The 18,760-nt window shown below is 40.9% G+C and overlaps 1 protein-coding gene across 1 annotated transcript; it reads left to right on the forward strand.

The window, feature by feature from the left end:
- Positions 1–10,967: 10,967 nt before the first annotated feature.
- Positions 10,968–18,047, forward strand: lpla (lipoprotein lipase a). Its single transcript, XM_085263842.1, has 10 exons — positions 10,968–11,193; positions 11,958–12,163; positions 12,515–12,694; positions 13,211–13,322; positions 13,858–14,100; positions 14,691–14,933; positions 15,777–15,897; positions 16,055–16,237; positions 16,338–16,445; positions 16,977–18,047. The coding sequence occupies exons 1-10, from the start codon at positions 11,094–11,096 to the stop codon at positions 17,026–17,028; spliced, it is 1,548 nt and encodes a 515-aa protein (XP_085119968.1). The 5' UTR covers positions 10,968–11,093; the 3' UTR covers positions 17,029–18,047.
- Positions 18,048–18,760: the final 713 nt, after the last annotated feature.

Below are 18,760 nucleotides of genomic sequence, written 5' to 3' on the forward strand. Positions count from 1 at the left end.
GATGTGCAGCCAACTAATCTGTAGCAACTGTGTGACATTAATATCTCAATATGGATCAAAATCTTTTGGCAAGGTCTCGGGAACTTATTGGATCTGTAAACATGTTAGTTAACAAGGCACAAAGTGGGTCCAACACAGTATTAGTGATGTGTACCTAATAAAGTGACCATTGACAGTAAGCCTAGATATCTTACTCTTAAAATGCAGAAACTATATTAGAATTAGCAAATAAACTTGGGGGGGAAATTATTGAGGGCTACTTCTTAATTACAATGTCATTAAGACTAGTTTAATCATAAAAAAAAGCCCCTAAATCTTCCAGATTTTCCTCTTTCTTTTCCTCTTTCTCCACCAGAGGGCATCCTATAGTCGTAGATAGAAACAGACTGGTAATATCTAGCTTTTAGGTCAGTTTGTTATGCGTGGCAGTCATTGCAAGTGTAAAAATTAATAGTATATATTTTTTAATGATTGTTTAATTTATGTTCTATGTGCAAAAGCAAAACAAACAAGCAAACAGAAAAAAATCCCCAAATGACAGGTGTAAGAAAAAAAAAAAGGACAGACGACAGGGGCACAGAGGTTGTGTGAGCGAGGTTAAAACAGGACGGCTCTCTCACCCTGACTGGCCACTCCTTAAGAACAAACAGTCCGCCAGATGTTGAATGTCCCGCTTAAATCAACATCACTGACTGCTGAGAGGCGGAAAACAACGAGAGAGCCTGGACGTAGCTGCAGAAACTTCACAGACACAAGGCAGAAATATGGTTTGCAAGCACCCGTGCACACACTCACACAGAGGTCACTACACGAGGAATGCACTCAGACACACACTGATGCTCAACATCGACCCCCATGCTGTGAAACATCATTTACCCAGATTCTTGGCCTTTGGAAAATTACATTTTTTCTGATGTCTGGGCTGTCCTGCGTGTCTCTGCGGCGTCTCTCTTTTGTATTTCTTTGAAAAAAAAAAGACCTATTTTACAGAAATAGACAGTTCATAGCAGGTAGCTACAAATATGGGACTCACGTTTTTTAGAGAATCATCGACGGAAGTAAACTCAAACAGAAACACGCTGCCTTTCATCTGTTTCGGATGATTTTTATCTATTGAGTTTTATCTTTTGTCTATCTGAAAATTGTAGTGTTGATTTAGCGGAGAGAGCTTTAAAGTTTAAAGGGATTCAAAACATTAATTACTTTTAAATTTTTTGAAACAGCAGGTTGGGCTAGTTGAATGCAACGTGTGTTTCTTACATCTTCAGAGAGGCTCTATGAGCTTCGGAGCTGAAGACTGATTGATGTGTATAATGTTTGGGTCTCGACAAGCTTTACTCTGCATCTTTGATTTTACAGACATGGTTGTCTCTCTTTCCTTGATCATACAGTTTCTTCGCACAAAGACAGCTTTTTTGTGTAATTGTGCCTTTGTGCACCACCTCAGGAGATTTTAAATCAATCTAAATGTGACTGAAGTGCAGACCTTCAGCTTTTTTTTTAGCTGTCATGCCCAGATGTGTCCTGTTCCCTTGGTACAAATTAAACAGATAAAATATTTGCAGCTAATTCCACTTGTATTTGGTGACTACTGTTTTAAAAAAGATTGTAAAAACCTTTAGGGAGGGTTGAATCTACAAGCTGGTACATTCTTAAAAACAATGGATGCACATCGATACCAAAATGCCTGAAAGACCACAGAAGACAAAAAATGCACGATGACAGAATTATTTCAGTAGTTAAGAAAAATAATTTCACGCATCTCTCGAGGAGACACGTACTGACAGAGGCGAGGCTGCCGGACACTGGCGCCACCGGGCCCTCTGACCACCACCAGTAGGCAACGGGTGAAGTGTCTTGCCCAAGGACACAATGACCGAGACTGTCCAAGCCGGGGCTCGAGCCGGCAACCTTCCAATTACAAGACAAACTGCCAACTCTTGGGCCACATTCGCCCCATTGATCAAAAACCAATGGATCTCATTGCATGTTGGAGAGAGACAAACCCACAAGAGAGAAAAACACTGTGGAATTCACATCAGGCTTCCAGTGAGCTCATATGCAGCATTTGCTGTGATAGGTTCTTGACTCGGGGCAGCACGCTGGCACGGTGGTTAGCACTGTTGCAGCAAGAAGGTCCTGAGTTCAATTCCACCATCAGGCCGGGGTCTTTCTGTGTGGAGTTTGCATGTTCTCCCCGTGTTTGCGTGGGTTCTCTCCGGGTACTCCGGCTTCCTCCCACTGTCCAAAGACATGCAGCTTGTGGGGATAGGTTAATTGGATAATCCAAATTGCCACTAGGTGTGAATGTGCAAGTGAATGTGAGTGTGAATGGTTGTCTGTCCCTGTGTGTTAGCCCTGCGACAGACTGGCGACCTGTCCAGGGTGTACCCCGCCTTTCGCCCTATGACAGCTGGGATAGGCTCCAGCGCCCCCCGCGACCCTGAAAAGGATAAGCGGAAGTGGATGGATGGTTCTTGACTCTGAAGTGTTACATGTGTGATAACACGATGGGAGGGGTTGTAATGTAATGCAATGCTCTCCTATATGTTGGTCTGAAAGGCCAGACCCAAGATCATCACAGGGAGATCCACCGGGAGCTTCTTTGTACAGTTGAGGGAAAACAAAGCTGAGAAAACATCCTTGTTATGTTTTAACAAACGTAAAACTCCAAACAAGAGCGTAAGCTGGAAAATTAGACGATTTGACTTCTTCTCTACTTAAGTTTAAAATGTTATTTTTAATGTTGAATCTTATTTACGGCTCAGTCAGATGATTCTGAACCTTGCCTTGGTTGCCACTATCCCATTAGTTTTGTCTCCTCTCTCATAGTTTTTGCTTTGTCTTGGTTGTTTTTTCTTTATGTTTTTCTTTCATCACTTTTCTTTGCCCTACTCTGATGACCGCCTTCCTACAAGATGCTGGTGCTTTATGAATAAAACCGATTAAAACCAAAATAAAGTAGCTGATACTATGAAGGACACATGGTATCAAAGCTTGATCAGAGATCTTTAAATAAGGACCAAAATTACTGCAGAAGAACCAGTTGTGTTTTTTCATTCCTTTCTTTTACCTGCCAAACCTAGTGCCTTGATTTATTCACAGTGCAAGTACAGCCCTGATTTTAATCCAATATTCAGATTTTAGTTGCATTTGTAGCCTTGAGCTGTTTGCACAGATGAGGTAGAAAAGGTGGGACCTCACTTCTTTCTCAGCACCTTCAGAATGCAAATCCTCGTCCTCCGCGTGAGGTCGGCTCTGCATGATGTTGAAACAACATAAAAATCGCACATGCGCAGACATGCAATGAAGCAAATTATGTCTCCTGGCTCCCAAACTCTGTAACCACATTTAGAAGAAACCAAGTGAAGACCTAAGACTGATTTGTTCCCAGATGAAGCTGCAGAAGAGGAACACCGTGAAGAAAATCAGCCAGTAATAACAACCGAGTAGATCAGGTGATTAAATGCTTATAGAGAAAAAAAACCTTTAAACTTAGTTGGTATAAATTTCAACACAACAAAATGAGAAGTCTGAAGACCAACAACTATATGCCTGTTTATTCATGCAGCCTTGTCTCACCTCTGCCTCCCAGACGGTGGTATCCTCTGGAGGAGATGAAATCCAATAATTATGAAACATATTCTCCCTCCTGAGTTGGGACATCTGCGACTTGAGAAACCTCAGTCACACCAGGCTGTACTCACAGCTCCTCACATGTCCTTTAAACCCAATGAACAGCAGCACGAGCAGCTGTCGTCATAGATGAAACACACGTCACATTCAGGATTCTCATCTGCTGCATTCCACTCATATAATATGGATGAACCACCCACAGGTGCAAAATTAAGCAATCCATACGCATGGAATCGGACCTTTTAGTGAGCGTGCAGCACTGTACATGTGCATCTGCATCATGTGCATACATACATGACTAAAATGTAAGCTTCAGATGTTTAGCAGCTGCAGATGTAGAGCTTGCAAGCCTAAAGTATGATCAGCACTGTAGTTGTCCACTTTACTGGTCATGCACAGATCTCTAAGATCTACCATACTTATTATTACCAGTTATTCTTTTGTGATTTGTTAATATAAGAATACGCCAATGGGTCACTCCGAGAGAATGACTAATAAGCATTCATTGAGAGGTTATTGAGGGAAAAGTCTTAGTGAATGGCCTAGGTGTTTTAAAATATGCTTTCTTTTGGAATCAGGCATTCGTTAATGTTTTATGACTAAAAAGAGAAAAAACGTGACTAATATTAGTAAGTAACAAGTTATATTTTGAAAATGAATTGATTTGCTTTGAAACTGCATTTTATCCTTTAAAAATTCAGCTCTCGAATAATTTCAGTTTCACTTCTCACCATTCAATTTCAGTTCCAAAATTCAGTTTTTTGGAACTTACATCCGGTTCTGGTTCAAGCGCAGATTAATAGAACTACGTTTTACTAGCGGACCGAAAGTGTTACTGACGGGAATCTACAGCGTCTTGAGCTGAATTAAGACTTCAGAAGTCATTCGTCATGTCGAATGACCAGCGGATAAACTCTCAGGTTGGTAATAAATGTATTACATGTATAAGAACAAGCGTCATGTTAACAAATGATAGCCGTAAGGTAACTGTTATGCTTATTGTAGCTGTTAGCTAAAAGCGCTAATTTAGCATAGTTTGCCCTGAATTCAGATTTGACAAACAAATATGATCGACTGTTTCTAGTAGAATTCCAGAGTTGTCATCTTGGACCCTCTCAGAGTACCCCCTCTGTATGCTTGCAGAGACCCCTACAGTAGGAAAGGGTTAGAGGGGTACTCTGAGAGGGTCCAAGATGACAACTCTGGAATTCTACTAGAAACAGTCGATCATATTTGTTGTCAAATCTGAATTCAGGGCAAACTACGCTAAATTAGCGCTTTTAGCTAACAGCTACAATAAGCATAACAGTTACCTTACGGCTATCATTTGTTAACATGACGCTTGTTCTTATACATGTAATACATTTATTACCAACCTGAGAGTTTATCCGCTGGTCATTCGACATGACGAATGACTTCTGAAGTCTTAATTCAGCTCAAGACGCTGTAGATTCCCGTCAGTAACACTTTCGGTCCGCTAGTAAAACGTAGTTCTATTAATCTGCGCTTGAACCGGAACCGGATGTAAGTTCCAAAAAACTGAATTTTGGAACTGAAATTGAATTGTAGAACTGAAACTGAATGGTGAGAAGTGAAACTGAAATTATTCGAGAGCTGAATTTTTAAAGGATAAAATGCAGTTTCAAAGCAAATCAATTCATTTTCAAAATATAAAATTCAATTTCAATTAGTGATGATCATTTTCAAACCATAAATTCAATTTCAAATTAGCCTAATTCAAATTCAGTTTTCAAAAGCATTTATTCAAGTTACAATTGAGATTCAATCTGAGCAATTCAAATTCAAATTGAACTTATTCAAATTCAGTGTCTGATGGCACAGATTTCTGCCCATAGGTTTGATCGAGCAAAAAACTCTCTGCAAATGAAAAAAAAGGTTACAGCTGGACAAAAAATGTCTGTCTGTTTGTGAACGATATATTCTTTAAAATAAGCATTAGTACCATTTAGGCAGAACCTGCTTGCACAAAAATGGTAGATTAATTTTTATCAATGATGGCTCACCTGCAAGGTGTTAGGAGACCTGGGTCAAGTCCGCGTCTCTGTGTTATGTTTCCTGTTTTACTTTGAAAGTCCGTGTCTCGTGTTAATGTATCTGGGATTGCTTCCCTTGTCTCGTTAGCCCTGATTTGCCCCAGCTGTGTTTCCCTCCTGTTTCCCATTCCCTGATTGCTCCCTCAGTGTATTTAAGCCCTGTGTTTTATTTTGTCGGCGTCCATCATCCTGTGTTGTGTGTTCTGGTCATCTGTCTGCCAGTTAGTTATCTGTAGTCTCAGTTTGTTTAGTTTCTGTTCTGCGTTGCCATCTAGCAATAAAGCTGAGTTTGAGTTCACGTTTGCCTCTGAATGTCTGCACTTTGGGTCCTCCATACCACCACTCCTGCCTGCACCTGACACCACACAAAAAAATGTTTATCCTACGCAATGACCATGCGCTTATACATGTGGCCAAACACCCACATTTCGCACATCAAGCAGTTTTCCTCATTAAACTGCCAGCACGAGTGCTCGATGCAGCCTTTTCATGTCACAGAAGAATAAGAAACAGCCTTCCTCACATAAACAATTCTCTCCCTCGACTCTTTCTGTGGCTCTTTTATGACCTTAATGGGTCTTTAGCGAGCAACTCGTAAAAGGCTCGACTCCTACTGAGAGGGCTTTCTTACTTTTCAGTGCTGCACAGCAAATCTGGCTTTTCTAATGGATTTACGGTTTAGGGCAATTACGGTTCAAGTGAACTGTGGTATTAACCGAATACTGCTTCCTCCTATGTTTTAGAGTTTTACAGTACACTGTAAATAAAACTGGTGGCATTGTTGAGACTGTAGGTGTTTCAATCTCCTGTTGAGTCTAAAAAGATATGGCAATGAAAGCAAGTGGAAACATTTGGATAAGAGGAGAACACGATGCGAAGATGAGCTGAAAACAATAAGAGGATGGCCTTGGGCTTATTGCAAATGTGCTCTGAATCTAGGAAGGAAGTTTAACATCAAATATTCACTCACACTGTGACACGTAGGCATGAGCATCTGCTCTTGACCCTTGAGCTGGACAATAAAAAGGAAAACGCATGCAGTTAGCTGTTAAGGAAGCACCCCTTGTAATGAGGAGCAGCCATCTACTGTACACACATAGTGTAACCTCTCTGAAACTCAGGGCCCCCCACAAATTTCTTCAACAAGAATATTTACGCTGCGTGGTCTCATGAAACCACATCCCTGTTTTTGCCTTCTCAGTGAGTCGTCAAAATGATCGTTTATACTCAGGCTTAATTCAGAGGTTTTTGCTTTACTTCTCCTGACCTTAAAATCTGTGACCTGCTGTATGTTCGTATAATAAAGGCTTGAGTTGTACATGTAAATACACCTGCAGAGCGGCGGTGTTTCTACAGCGCTCTTTTAAACCCTGTAAACACATGTAAGTACTGCGGGAAGGAAAACAAAACAAATAAGGCAACTAATGAAGCCACTAATTTAAATATTTGCAATTAGTCCTGAAACACCACACAGAGCCCAGGCATGATTTGTGGATTAAGTACTGCAGTGTCTGCACTCTTGTGTACTTTCAAATGCTACAGCCTGCATAATCTTTCAGACGTGCAAACAGAGCCAGCTGAGGAATGTGAAACAAATGTGCAGCCGTTAGATTTGCAAGGCTTCAGATGAAAATGCTGCAAGAGCAAAGTGAAGAAATTCCTCACCGGCAGGAAATCTATGTTCTCTCAGCAGTGATCTTTTAATTTCCTCAGCAGTCAAAACCAGACTTATTGGAGCTTAGAAAGGCAGAAGATCTGTATACAAACTAAAAAAACACTGGTAATTTGTTTCCTCTGCTTTTTATAAGTAATTATCATTGACTTTTTGTTCTCCTCCCTCTCTCTCTGTCCATCTACAGCACTTTCTCTTCTGACTTTTATCAATCTCCAAGCTGCGAAAAATAAAATCTTGTTTCCACGATCTTAATCATCATTTCACTGAGGTTTGTTCTGGATTATCTCATCTTATTTCTTTCTGGCCCTGTCGTTTTCTGCATGTGTCTCCCCTTGGGGCAAGGTACTGTAACCACACTAGAAGCAGAGATCGAGGCTGATCAAAGGCTGAAGGATAGGCGTCGCCCTTCTGTCTAATCACTGGGTTGGGCTTGTTGGTCAGGCCATAAGCATCACCTTCCTGGCATTCACTGACACACACAAGCTTTCACACACATACACAAACAAAAGGATTATATTTAGATAAAGAAAAACAGAGCAGGGGTGATTTATTTTTTATTCCTTGTAAACACATGTGCAGAGGAAGGGATAGTGGAAATATTGGACAAAGGATGGTAAAGACTGAGCTGCCAGGCAGGAAGCAAAGAGGAAGACGATCACAGAGAAGGTACAGGGATGTAGTGAGAGACGACGCAGATGGTTGGTGTGACAGAGGCAAGTGAGATGAAGGCAGAAGATCTGCTGTGGCGACCGCTAAAGGGAGCAACCCGAAGAAGAAGCAGAAGAAGAAGAAATCTATTAACGGACACAGGATGAAAGTCATGAACACACTGAGCACATAGTTTCTCACTTTCTTTGCAAACTTTCATGGCAGTAAAAAGTACTAATTTTAAAAGGCTATTGTGTTTTTATTTATTTACAATATTTTTTTTACAAACTTTTTTTCCCATTTAGACTGAAGTAAAGATATTTCTGCTGTCAGTGCAGCAGATTGGGTGTCTCTGTGGTCCACTTTACCCATTTGCTGGCTTTTATTCTTACTTATTCTCTTTTATTTGATGAGATATTGTGTCAGAGATTCACAGAGAGGAAGGTCTATTCGTTAAAATTGAATTTGTTTATACTCGTTTAAAAGGGCAATGTTTTTGTCAATTAAACAACTTAGTGTTGGGGAAAAGGTGTGCAGAATGTGCACAATCCTTTTCAGTCTCCACATATTTTAATCTTTCACATCAAACAGATAAACTTTGCTTACAACAGAGAACACACTATACAATTACATTGTGGGTAATCTAGGTTAAAAGTCAGCCTGTGTTTGTTGGCCTCTGTCTGGAGAAGAGAGGCACAAAATATTCTCACACAGGTGTTTTGGCATGAAAATCATTGTAAAAGTGAAATGCAGTTCTCGTAACATCCACATGCTTTTGATTTCACTGCTGCTTTGGTTCCCCCGAGGCCCTCACTAAAAGGCTTTAAGTATGCACATGCATCTAAGCAGCTTGTTTTATTTATATATGGTATAGGGGTGGGAAATGGTTATTAAATTCTTCTTCTAAACCCAAAGAGAACAAAGACACTGTGAAGCATTAGACACCACGTCGTGCTTTTGGCGTTGCTACACAGTTGATGGCTCACCAGAGGTCCACCAATGAGAGAGGGGGCTCTGTAGCACACCCACGCTGTTCTGATCTGCTGGAGGTATGCTGAAGGCGTGGACAGATTATCAGAGGTTGGGCCAGAGGGGCACAAAGATGCAAAAGCCTTCAACTCACACGGGAGAAAGATCTCCAGATTCACATCTCTTTGGGATTTTTTCACTGCCCCGTGCGCATTTTCAAAGACTTTGTCGATGCGCTTCTTTGGATCTGTTTTGTGTCAACACGCTTTCACTCCCACTTCATCATGCTTGATAAGAAGCATTGTCATGTTTTAATGCACTGGGTCCCCCCTCTAGTGTGATTTCTCAACTTGCAGCGCAGCATCTTTGTTGGCATGTCTGCAGTGAATACATCACAAGATTTTTGATCAAGAAGACACAAGTTTGTGTTCCTGCATAGGGCTCGTGCTGTATTTTCATTTTTTACATTTTGTTTTAGTAGCTGTTTGGTTTGGTTTTGGAAAACGTCGCTGTTAGGGTTAAAATGCCCCTTTTTACACAAGATGTGTTAGAAGGAACACTTCTCCTGTTTGCAAAAAGCTCTGTTTTGTCAACTCCACAACAATAACCGCTGGGGTAATGATGCCACAAGCAGAAAACACCTGGCTGAGATCAGACTTATACCAGTACCACCGCCAAAGTAGTTTAAAATGTGAATATGAAATAAAAAAGAAAAGATCATTTATACAAGCAGAAATATTTAGAATTTAAAGTGATTTGATTTATTGATGTAGACGATTTATTGATCTTGAAATAGGAAACATCAAGTAGGTTAATGTATTTTTAAGCTCATAATACATTTATAAGTATACATTTATTATGAATTGTATATTTTATTCTGTGTTTTACAAATGATTTTTCTTCTTAGTGACAATCTGAATGCCTTTTCTGCCTCCTAGTGCTGGACATGGACAGGGCTGGCATTAGGAGTACACTGGCTTGTGACCAGTTTCATTAATTAGTCATTAAAAATTAAACGTAATCTAGGTAACTGAACCATAAATTCACACCTAGAAAATGAATATTTAACTTATGAAATATGTACTCCAGTATTTAAAGCCAGTACTTGTAGTGTTTACCATAAAGACGGAGCGACCTCTACTAACAAAACATGGCACCAGGTAGCCTATGATTAAAAAATTATTATTGTGGCACGCAAGGCTTCACAGAAGTGATGTTTCCCCACAAGCACACGTCTCTCCATCTGGATATTTAAAAGGTTAAGTCCAACCAAATTACCAACACTCACTTCCACGCTGACACAACATGTTTTCATTGGATTCATTCCCCTGCCTCGATCCGTACTGTCTGACTGCGTGATTGTTCATTTCCCAACTAAAGTCATGACTCAATGGGCTGGTTTTCCCCTGCCCTCATTTTTGTTCACTTTTATTTGAAGCACAAACTTACAGCAAGACGTTTAGCTGTATATTGTAAAGATTCTGAATATACTTTTTTAATTATTTTGGTAACATTTTTATATTAATTCAATAAGGTCGATCATAATTTTTTTATTTAACCTTCTAGGGGAAAAACTCTTGAGATTAAAAGTCTCTTACAAGAATGTCCTGATCAGGACGGACAGCAGTATGATCATATGTTGCATAAAATAATAACACATGCATCCAAATCCATACACCAGTTAATGAGTCTAATATGCTGTTTTAAATGTCACTGTTTGGCTGAAGTGTGAGGAAACTCTGGTGTTTTCCTAAAAATCCATTGTCTTGAATGGTAATTCATACCTAACCCTGTTATCACCGCGTAAATAAAACACTCTGCCGTGCAGCCAGCTCTTCTGTAAAGGGATGTGGATGATCTGTTCTCCTTCTCCTCGCTCACTCAGAGCTGGGGTAAACATCAGTCTCCGCCCTCGAACCTCCAGCCAATCGTACTTGAATATTCAAATAAGCCACCAATAAAGATGACCTGTAGCGGCAACTGTGACAGACCATAAGCAACTTCACTCCTCAGCTCCAGCTTCACACCACTTTCTGACCTGTCCAACATCAACTGGATCTACAACTGCTCCACCAGCATCCAGCAACATTTCGAAGAAACACATCAATAAGATGGGAAAACAAAATATCTGCTTTTTAACTGCTTGGATAATTTTGGGAAAAATCTTTGCAACTTTTTCTTCAGACCTTGAATCCAACACCACCGCTTTTGGTAAGTGGCTGAGATACTTTTTATTTATCTTAAATTATTATTATCATATTACCCCGATGTTGCTCTGTTTAAGTAAATGGATGCAGGTTAATTAATGCGCGCTGCACCGTGTTGACCGGTAATAACCTGGTAATAAGCGGACGGAGTTTAGGTCTTTAGCTCCATGTGTGACTGCGGCCAAGAGGCTTTTGTCCGAGGAAAGAGTAAAGCAGAAGGCATCAACACAGGAAAAACTAAAAGCAAAAAATATTCGCACATTTATTTTCGCAGTTTTATTATAAAACATGAAAAATATTAGAGTAGAAAAACACGATGCTCATATTTAATTAAGTTACAACGCAAATTCAGTTTCATAGTCTGTCTCATAGGGAAAAAGTTATTATTGTTTACTTTACAAGATCCAGTTTTATTTCCGGAAAATCCACATTCTTCATTTTTTCACGAAACTTTCAAAACTTGTGCTGGTGGGAATCCAGGAGACAAAAGGGGGCGACACCGCCACGCTTTACACTCCTACTGCTCCACCGCTCACAATGCTTTATGCATCAGCAGTCCGAGGCGTAAGAATGATGCTGATTCACTTAAGTAAAAAAACTATGTCACCGTATTGTTTTGAAGAGTTTTCCGTCATTATTGAAAAGCTGCATTTAACTGAAACTTAATAACAGCGTAAAAAAGTGTCTTTGTCTCACCTGTCAACAGACACCCGCTTTTCTGTCATATCATAACAATCCAGCACTGCTTGTTTGTGTGTGTTGTAACAGCAAACACCACAGTCACCATTGATCAACTGCTGAATACCACTGAATGGCTCACCGACTTCACCGACATCGTGTCCAAGTTCTCCCTGCGCACCGCAGACACCCCGGATGATGACATGTGTTACATAGTACCTGGGAGGCCGGAAACCATCAAGGAGTGCAACTTTAATCCAGAAACACAGACCTTCATTGTGATACACGGCTGGACGGTATGTCACACTGAGCACACTTGATAGCCATGTTTTGCTCTTTGCAAATGACAGAAATACTTTGTTCTGATGTTGAAAAACCAAACCTACCAATTGTACTATTATTTTTGGGGCAGAATTGTAAACTTAATACAAAGCTACACTTGTAAGAGGAAACAGGCTGGGTAAGGAATGATAGGAAGTCCATGCATTTTCTGTTTTAATGTGATTTATGGCCAGTCAGGCAGCAAAATTTGAACCTGATGATGCTTTGGCTGTTCTCCAACAACAGGACACAGAGCGAGGGCTAAGGCAAGAATAAATCATGCCATACTGCAGTTGAGCTCACACTAGCTTTGTGTGTTCCTGTAGGTAACAGGGATGTTTGAGAGCTGGGTGCCCAAGCTGGTGTCTGCTCTGTATGACCGTGTACCCACTGCTAATGTGATTGTGGTGGACTGGCTGTCCCGAGCCAACCAGCACTACCCGACCTCTGCCGCCTACACCAAACTAGTGGGTCGTGACGTCGCCAAGTTTGTTACCTGGATACAAGTGAGTGCTCTCACAGAAAAGCAGCGGTTGACAACTAACTTAACACATTTTTTTTTCTTTTTGGACGCCCATATTACCACAGCGCTGACTTGTCGTCAGTGTGCTGCCAGAGAAAGTTGCTTTACATGATGTAATGTTTTGTACCCTGTGGTGCTGCTGCGGATATGTTTTCCTACTGGTTATGATTTTAAATGCCAATAAAAATATTTTATGACCGCGTTTGTGGCTCACAACAGCGTCTCCTAACAAGGCTTAGTGGAGCGCAGCTTTGGTTTGAACAAGGCTAAAAGGGGAACTGGCGTGAAGAATTTGTTTACATGAAGCTTGCAAAGATTTGGCAAACCCCAAATTACATAAAATGATCCCCTTTTTTGGAGGATTTCCAAAATTCTGTGAACATTTGGAAAAGCTATAACCTACAGATAGTTTCGATCCCTCTTGCAAGTCTGCAGGATTCTCTACAAACTGTTTTAAGGGAGTGTAATATGTTCTTCTGACGCATTTCTTACCTTTCAGAACGAGCTGCAGTTGCCCTGGGACAGAGTTCATCTGCTGGGTTATAGTCTGGGAGCGCATGTTGCTGGAATTGCCGGAGACCTTACCAACCACAAAATCAGCCGGATCACAGGTAAGAGCATTAAGATATCAAATGGATTATTATCTGCTCACATTATAGATTTATTAGCACAATGGGTCAGTGTTGCCCTCTGTTCCGACTGACAGCACAGTCTCACACAACTGCATCATTACAGTTAGGATTGTGTAAGGTGTTTTAGCTGTAAGCACTGTGACCTGTTTTCAGATACCATTAAATACTAAATATAGTGTAAGTGCCTGTGTGTTAACATACCATACCATATGTATGAGTATTTTTTTCCAGTGCCGTTCTTAAAAGCACCTCGGCATGCCAGTAAAACATAATCTGGGCATGCATGTGTATCTACATCTACTGAGCTCCTGCCAGCTAGTGGCTCCAGGTTTTTTTTGCCACTATGACGTTGCTCCAGCTTTGAAATCCGTCTGACCTGCCAAGAATAATATGTGCAGCTCTGTTAGTAAATCTATCTATAAAAGTGATCGCTTTCTTCTAGTACATCCAAATCTATCCATATTTTCTTTGTTGTGACACAGTAAAAAAAACGCAAATCCCTCTTTTTCTCCAGGTCTGGATCCCGCCGGCCCCACGTTCGAGCACGCGGATGAACAGAGCACACTGTCCCGAGGCGATGCCCAGTTTGTGGATGTCCTGCACACCAACACCAGGGGCTCCCCGGACCGCAGTATTGGCATCCAGAGACCAGTGGGTCACATAGATATTTACCCCAACGGAGGCACCTTCCAGCCAGGCTGCGACATCCAGAACACTTTGATGGGAATTGCATTAGAAGGAATCAAAGGCCTCCAAAGTATGACATACAAACCCTCCTTGCTTTTTGCTCTTGACTGCACTTTTACAAATATTCACTTTGAAGCACTTTGTTTAGGTTTGATTTGATTACTGATGATAACACACAGCCAAATACAAATATAACCTGGATTCATAACAGCACATGCAGCATCACATAATCTTTGCTCTTCAACACCAAGAGTGAGTGTTTATGTTCAGTATAATGAGCAAAAACAGAAGATAATGGTGATCGGTTAAATTGTATAAACGATCAGTTTAACGAATGTCTGTAACAGTTCTTGTAAGTTTACGTGGCATCAACAGACACTGACTGTATAAAAGCTTTCAGGGCCGCAGTTAAAGCGTGTTTGCCTCCAGTCATAACAGACTTGCACTGTGACAGAGATTAAAGTACCTCCTGATGTTCTGCCCCCTCAGCTGTTGTACTTTAACAGAGCAGAGCAGAATTAAGTGGGAAATGGCTTGTGGGTCAGCATGTGTTAAAAAAACAGTAAAAGTCCAACACGAGGAAGTAATTTTCCATGTTTGCGTGACGTTACCTGGGCGATGTGCAGAAACCTTACACGTTCTTTGCTCTCTGTTTCGCAGATATGGACCAGCTTGTCAAATGCTCCCACGAGCGCTCCATCCACCTGTTCATCGACTCTCTGCTGAACATCGAGCAGCAGAGCGTGGCCTTCCGATGCAACTCCAAAGACACCTTCAACAAGGGAATGTGCCTCAGCTGCAGGAAGAACCGCTGCAACAAGATCGGCTACAACGTGAAAAAAGTCCGCACGGCCCGCAGCACAACGATGTACCTCAAGACTCGTGGAACGATGCCTTTCAAAGGTAAAAACCAGGAAAAAGGATGTGCACGTGAAAAGATTTGAGTATCTGTCAGTGATATTAAAGTAGAATGAATGGATGCTCCCTGCAGTGCAAAAGAGATTAAATTGAACATTTAACAGCTGAAGAAAATTCCAGCTGGTTTTATGTACTTTATGGAGGATTATAATGATTTAAGCCATTCACATACTTTATTAAAGTAATCCTCAGTCTATGAGCTACTGTTCTGTGGTGTTCTTAGTGTGCATGTGGTTTCCTGAAGCTGGAATTACTGGTAGTACTGGTAGTGTTGCTGTGCACAATTTGTGGACCAGGAAAGATGACTTACTGCAACGACACGTGTACAAAAAGTATCACGCACTCAGAAGGTTACGAGAAGGTGTCATGGGTGTTTCCTTTATCTGGAGGGGATGTTAAGGAAAAGTGAGACCAGTGGACACCAGCAATGGAAAAGTTTATTGACACAAGCCAACAGTGTTATTGTTAGAAACTTTGTGTGGACAGCTTAGCATGTTTTGTAGATACATAGGGTCTCCAACATGGATCAAGCCTCATTCGCCACTCAGTGACTTTTTTCAACAAAGATCTTGATTGAATTTTTCCTCTAATCTGGTACACGTCTTGAGCCGTGTCTGGGAATCTGGCTGTTAGTCATTTATGTGGCTTTGCAAATGAAACCAGCCAGGATTTACCGCAAATCCGTGTTTTAAATGCCAGTCTGTAAAGGTCACACTGAGATAGAGAAAGGTCCAGGTTACATAAGCTTTTCTAGTGATAAACAAACTTGGAGCAGTCAAATAAGAGAAGTGGGCTAATCTCTAACAACTGGATCCCCCCTTCTTACAGTTTTCCACTACCAGGTGAAGGCACATTTCTTCAGCCAGAACAAGCAGAGCTTCACGGAGCAGCCAATGAAGATTTCCCTGTATGGAACAAATGGAGAGAAGGAAGATATTCCTTTTGTTCTGTGAGTACATTAAACAGCATACATATTTACTTTTATAACTTTAAAACCAAGTTTGCAAAGACGTGCACATGTAGATTACAAGAAAAGGTAGACAAATCTAACAATCCGTGTAGAGAACCTTCAAATCTGAGCAGCTTCTCTTGTCTTAACCTTGCAGACCAGCCCTGAACAGTAACACCACTCAATCCTTCCTCATCACCACCGACACGGATATCGGAGACCTGATGATCGTGAAGCTGCGCTGGGAGCGGGATGCGTACATCAGCTGGTCAAACTGGTGGGGCAGCACCAAGTTCAACATCCGAAAACTTCGCATCAAGTGTGGAGAGACTCAGTCCAAGTAAGTTCAGACCTGCTGACATTTATGCACTGCAGTCTTGTGACGGAAAAATAATCATTTAGGATGTTAATAATGTTTTTTTTTCTCTGTGTGTATTCAGGGTGATCTTTAATGCAAAGGACGGAGAGTTTGTTGACCTCACCCAGGGAGGAGAGAACGCCGTCTTTGTCAAGTCAAAGGAAGACAAACAGAGCCGTAAAGAAAAACTGTAAGTTAAAGACAGTGAAACATTTTCTACTTTAAATAAAATCTTTAAGTGTTTGCCTAAATGTAAAAAGTAGATTTATCTTGTTAGAGAGATGTAGAGAACTCAATTTTCCCCATACCTGATAAATTGGAGGAAGTGGAAAAATGAGTAAATCAAACCTGAACCACAGAAATAGATCATTAAACTTTAATTAACAGTTACAAATGTATTAGAAAGAGTTTTAGGCAGAGACATTGGGCAGTTCAGGGGAGATTGAGCAGGTTTAGACATGCAAAGAGGAGAATTACTGGATGTATTAAGAGGGGAGGAGTTACCAGGCAAGATGAAAGGAGGACGGCCCGAAGATGTTTGTGGATATGCATGACAGAGGAAAGTGTGGAGGCCAGGAGGAGATGAAATCTGAAAACAAGAGCAACAAGAATAAAACAATTATCACATTTGAATCCTATAGATAGCATTCTTTAGGTCCTGCGAGCTTTGTTTTCGTATTATCAAAGACAAGATGTCTCATTCTACTCTTCTTCTTCCCAGGGCGCACAAGCTTAAAACGAAGGGCAGCCTTTTTGGGCAGCAGGAAGCTTGAAGTTGCACTCAAACACCCACCGCGCGTATCATCTGTCCCTTCACACGTAGCCAAAGATGGGCAGCACACAGCAACGCTGGGAAAGCCTTCGCAAATAACTGGACACATATGAGATTTGCTGTGTTTTTTTCTTCTTCTCCTGCTCTTGTATTTACTGAACTTCCCGTGCAACCAACTTAACCTCATCCACAGTGCTAGAAATCACGCTGCTGTAGCATGTTTCTTCTTGATGATGTGCTGACATTTTTAAGTAGCTGAACTGCTTTGTAATCATTATTTTTGCTTTTTGTATCCTATATGTACTGTTTATACCGACTTTGATATACTTTGACAGAAGCGATGTGTTTTCTGAGCCTTTGTGAACTTGGATTATTATTGATGTTTAAATAATCCAGAGTGATAGGCATAATTTTGGCACATCTTTGTTGGTTTTTATGTTTTTTAAATGTCCAAAGTGATTATTTTCTGCCCAACATTTGTCTTTACTTAACCACTAATTGCCAACAATCAACAGGGACCAAAGAAGCATTTACAATCTACTGAATGGAGAATCACAGTGGTCTTTGTAAATACCTTAATCAGTATCTTTTCAAATATGAGCTACATGGTAATATCTGATCTTTTGAAGTCTTGCTTGATCTTTGATTTTATTGGTTATTGTGTCACTGGTCACTTTAAAAGGCTCTCCGCCCCTCGAAGCAGTTCAGATGTTAAGGTCATCGAGGTTGCACTCCAATAAGGATATGCATTTTTTTTTAGTTTTGGTAAACTGATCAAATTTTAAAGGATAAGTGCGCCTCTCGGTCAACAGCATCTCACCTGAAACAGTTTACCTCATTTCACTCAATTATAGCCATATACTAAAAGGTCAAACATTACAAAAAAATCACCCAAGCCTTTATGATTTGTGATGGACTGACATAAACGACAGCCATAATACATCTCAAGATTACTTCACCTTGTATTTATTGATTGTACATTTATATATTTGTATATAAAGCTGTAATATATTTTGGCAGGCTCCCGTTGTCATCTCTATTTTTTTACAATTCAAGCGGTTTGTGTTTTTGTGGGCGAGACCTTGGAAGGATCGATCAAATTGGTCCCAGTTCTAGCTGTTGATGGAACCACTACTTTGAGCATGTGCAGATGCTGGTTAGGTAGGGGTCAACAGCCCTTGCTATCAAAAGAACAGAGCCTTATAATGAAGGCTACATGTATCAGCATCACTCATACATATAAATAATGCAGCAAATGTGTTCTGGTACCAGTTCTCAAGAACAAGGAGTGATGTGCAGATCTGTGGCGATGCCGATGAGCCACATCATGAAGATATGGGGAAGAGCTGTTGAAGCTAGGTTAAGACGAAGGGTGATGATTAGTGAGGAGCAGTGCAGCGCAGATGCAATGTTTGCTTTCAGAGTGTTGATGGAGAAGGTTAGATAGGGCGCCAAGATGACGCCCTATCTAACCTCTGAGACTCTGAGAGGTTGAGAAATAAGTATATCAGAGTGACCACTCAGGTTGGGCAGTGTGAAGACAAAGTTAGAGCAGCAAAACTGAGATGGATTGGATTGGAGAGAAGGAATGGTGGAGATCCTGGATGAAGGATGTTGAATATGGCGCTGTCAGGCAGGAGGAAATGAGGAAGACTCCAGAGAAGATTTGTGGATGTAGTGAGAGGGGAATGGCATTACAGAGGATGGTGAAACTGAGGCAGAAGAAGAAGCTA

Source organism: Mchenga conophoros, linkage group LG23 (assembly GCF_057382185.1).
Source record: "Mchenga conophoros isolate Kocher_MC1m ecotype Shallow Benthic linkage group LG23, M_conophoros_male_GT1.1, whole genome shotgun sequence".
Classification (NCBI taxonomy): Eukaryota; Metazoa; Chordata; class Actinopteri; order Cichliformes; family Cichlidae; genus Mchenga; species Mchenga conophoros.